We start from the raw sequence: 3091 nt of genomic DNA, 5'->3' as shown, positions 1-3091 counted from the left end.
AGATGCGATAAAATCTTAAATAGAAATTGCGATTTTTAATTGTAGCTCCTTATGAGATGTTATTAGATCTCACAAAATTCACATCTCATGACATCGTAACAAATAATCCAACAAATAACAATCCAAACCGACCCATACACATTTGAATCATTGGTACTTCAAAGGTTTTAATGCCCCAAACTTTAGACTCCCCAATGAGCCCAAGCACATAGAGAAAACCCGAAAAGCATACCTAAACCTTTACTTTGAGTAATTCAAAAAGTTCAAATCTTTGAACCCGAAATAATGCCTAACCACCCCTAATCCAACCTCGTCATTCGCGAAATTCTTAAAAGTTAAAATCCAAGTACTTTGAACTTGTTCACCGTAAGATGAAATGCGCCTACCAGGAAAATGAACTAGAGGTAGCTAGTGAATTCTTGGGGTTGCCCATGTGTCCTCACTTCGTTGGCTGAGATGAAGTCAGAAACGATAGCTTTTTATTTTTAGAGTTAAGGGCCTGTTAATATATCAGGAACAAAACCACACTACGAAATATTTTAAAGTGCAAAATATACCTCCACAAATATTTCAAGATGCCTTGACCTTTATATTTAATACCAAAAGCCCCTATACATTTCGGACAGGAGGGAATATTTTATAATTCATTTGACTCCCTATGTGATGCACAAAAAGAGTTAACTTCAATATAATCAATTGTCCTAAGCATCAACTCAGCATCAATATAATCCATCTACAAATAGTGGGAATGTATTAATAAGGCAAGCAAGAAAATTCGGGTATCCTAAATCCTATATATAAATAAATATATATATAAATAAAAGAGAATTTGTCACGAGTAATATCTTTATAGTGTGAACTTGGCAATGTTTCAACTTTTTAAACGTCTAGTTTTGGTGAGATGGACTGTGACCATTTCCTAGGGGAAGACAGGTTGTGAACCTGGGTTGGAGGAAGATGGCCCTTCTTCACTTGCACTATCTTAATCCTGCTGGAAAACACACACCAAATTCTTCAGTTATGTTTAATTCTAGATGTCAACCTTGATATAATGACAAACTAGATAAATATTCAGTTTTACCTGCTCTCCCTCAGAAGACACTGTATCAGAAGACACAGTCTCAGAACAACAAGGCCTCATAATCACATCACGAGGAATATTTTTGGCTGCAAAAAATTTTTCAATGACCTCACATGAAATTATGGTTTTCAATAGAACTAAAATGGTAAAAATAAAACTTACCATTATATAAAACACCACAATCAATGATTTTAACCGGTGTAGAGAAATCATGATCTCTAATTGCTCTCAGTGTATCTAGTCCTCCCACAAGCTTCCCAAAGACCACGTGAGAACTGCAGAAGATTCCAAACATCATGATTAGTAAATTATTAATTTCTACAAATTCAATGTTTACACATTGGGCAATTTATATACTGACCCCAACCAGTCATGAGAAGAAAACAAAACAAGGTTAAACCACATAAATGAACCTATCAAGACTAGGATCAGCTTCCAGTGTGATCACGAAACAAGAATTAGAAGCTTCTTGGTCTCTTCTAGACATAGACAAAAGCCCTTCCTTATCGTGTTTGAGATTATTAAAGTCAGCTGAAATAAATCACGCCAATGTAAAAACTATGTTCATTAAGATAAACAGCCAAGAACATTTAGGAACTTTTAAAAAGTGGGTCTAGGATGCAGCATTCTCACCCGGGAAACGTGGAGTATATATGCTTTCTCCACATTCCCCTGCAGAAAAGATTAAAAATGAGAGGCAGACGTGTGTGAAATTAAGAATAGGCATTCCCAATAAAAAGGAATAAGAATAGGCATTACAAATAAGAAGGAAAAGAAATGATTAGTAGGTTTTGAAAATTATAGCAAAGTGGGCATCAGAACAGTCCTAATTCAATCCTACTGTTTAGCAACAGAAAATGATCTTGAGAGAGAGGACGCAAAATTTACTCAAAATCAATATATCAATATCTAACAAACAATATATATAACAAGACACATCATTCACAAGCAATGATCACTGCGGTTCATTCTTCAAATACCATGCCATGCACAAAAAACATTGATAGAAACTGATTAAATTATAAGCTTCAGAAAGTAGACTAGTGTTCCTAAAGTCAATGCATTGATAGAAAATATACCCGTTTTGTAGCAAACTAGACCTCCCTGCAAACAAAAAGGTAGCTATCAGTACACAGTCTTATGCCACATTCCCTATTTAGTATTATAAGATGGTCAACCGTAAGCTTAAAACTATATCACTATGTACCTTTATGTAGGAGTCACCTTCCCTATAAGGATGAAAGAAACTACGTTTGTACCCCAGAGGCCTTCCAGTTTTAGCACTCACTCCTTTTTCTCCTGCACAAAGAGAAAAGATTAAATGAGAAAGTGGGAACCATATCATAAACCATAAAACTTAATCGCATTATAGGAAGGCTTGACTGGGGGATGTTACCGAAATCAGAGAATTACCAGAACATAACGCACGGAAATTTTCCGCTGTAAAGGGGGCAACGTCATAGAATAGCTGGGTGGATGAAAGAATTCATTAGGTTGCATCTCTGCTCTCATAGTCAAAGTTGCAAAATTCAGAAAATAAAAACTTCATCTCGTGTGATAAGAAGTAATTAATAGAATGAAAAGGACCAAAAGGTTACCTCAAAAACCATCCTTTCATAAGGAGCCATAACGAAACGGACATCCAAAAAAACAGGGAATTGCGTCTTGTATTCCATTGTCCTTTTTTTTTCATGAATCAGAAACATAACCAAATTATTCGATCAGGATTTAATGGGAAGAATTCGAAAAATTCATCATAAATCACCCAAAAATTCTCCGAAAATCGCATAGAATCGAAGATAGAGTTCAATGGAGTGCAAAAGGGAGGTAAGAAAACCTGAGAGCGACAGCTACGTACTATGTCAATGGCGGAGTGTTCACGGGATAAAAGAGCGAGCAGGGAGAGGCTGCGAGTACCAGACAGAAGTGGCCAGCGACTGCCGCTGCCGGAGTCACGATGTCAATGTGAGAGCTGACAGGGGAGACGAGAGGGAGAGAACTATAGTTGCG

At 36.6% G+C, this 3091-nt stretch overlaps 1 protein-coding gene across 3 annotated transcripts; it reads right to left on the bottom strand.

The window, feature by feature from the left end:
* Positions 1-566: 566 nt before the first annotated feature.
* On the bottom strand, positions 567-3091 carry LOC114750714 (peptidyl-prolyl cis-trans isomerase CYP95). 3 transcript variants are annotated; one of them, XM_028939315.1, is made up of 10 exons: positions 2919-3091; positions 2680-2761; positions 2495-2549; positions 2289-2380; positions 2161-2185; positions 1715-1753; positions 1495-1612; positions 1244-1356; positions 1082-1167; positions 567-991 (listed from the first exon to the last, which is right to left on the bottom strand). In XM_028939315.1, the coding sequence occupies exons 2-10, from the start codon at positions 2755-2757 to the stop codon at positions 983-985; spliced, it is 615 nt and encodes a 204-aa protein (XP_028795148.1). In that variant the 5' UTR covers positions 2758-2761; positions 2919-3091; the 3' UTR covers positions 567-982. The 3 variants fall into 3 exon arrangements, with proteins under 3 accessions (XP_028795148.1, XP_028795150.1, XP_028795149.1); XM_028939317.1 differs by having other exon boundaries at positions 567-988; XM_028939316.1 differs by having other exon boundaries at positions 2940-3091.

Source organism: Neltuma alba, unplaced genomic scaffold, assembly GCF_004799145.2.
Source record: "Neltuma alba isolate B1F8T4 unplaced genomic scaffold, ASM479914v2 tig00006621_pilon, whole genome shotgun sequence".
Lineage (NCBI taxonomy): Eukaryota > Viridiplantae > Streptophyta > Magnoliopsida > Fabales > Fabaceae > Neltuma > Neltuma alba.
This window is presented reverse-complemented; position numbering and strand designations above follow the sequence as displayed.

Bases quoted from the DNA above. Each gene is read 5' to 3' on its own strand.
- LOC114750714 (XM_028939315.1), bottom strand. From the start codon at position 2,757: ATGGAATACAAGACGCAATTCCCTGTTTTTTTGGATGTCCGTTTCGTT. The intron at 2,550-2,679 runs GTAACCTTTTGG...TCATCCACCCAG, and splicing joins ATGAAAGGATGGTTTTTGAG to CTATTCTATGACGTTGCCCC. The intron at 1,754-2,160 runs GTATATTTTCTA...TCTTTTCTGCAG, and splicing joins TCTAGTTTGCTACAAAACGG to GGGAATGTGGAGAAAGCATA.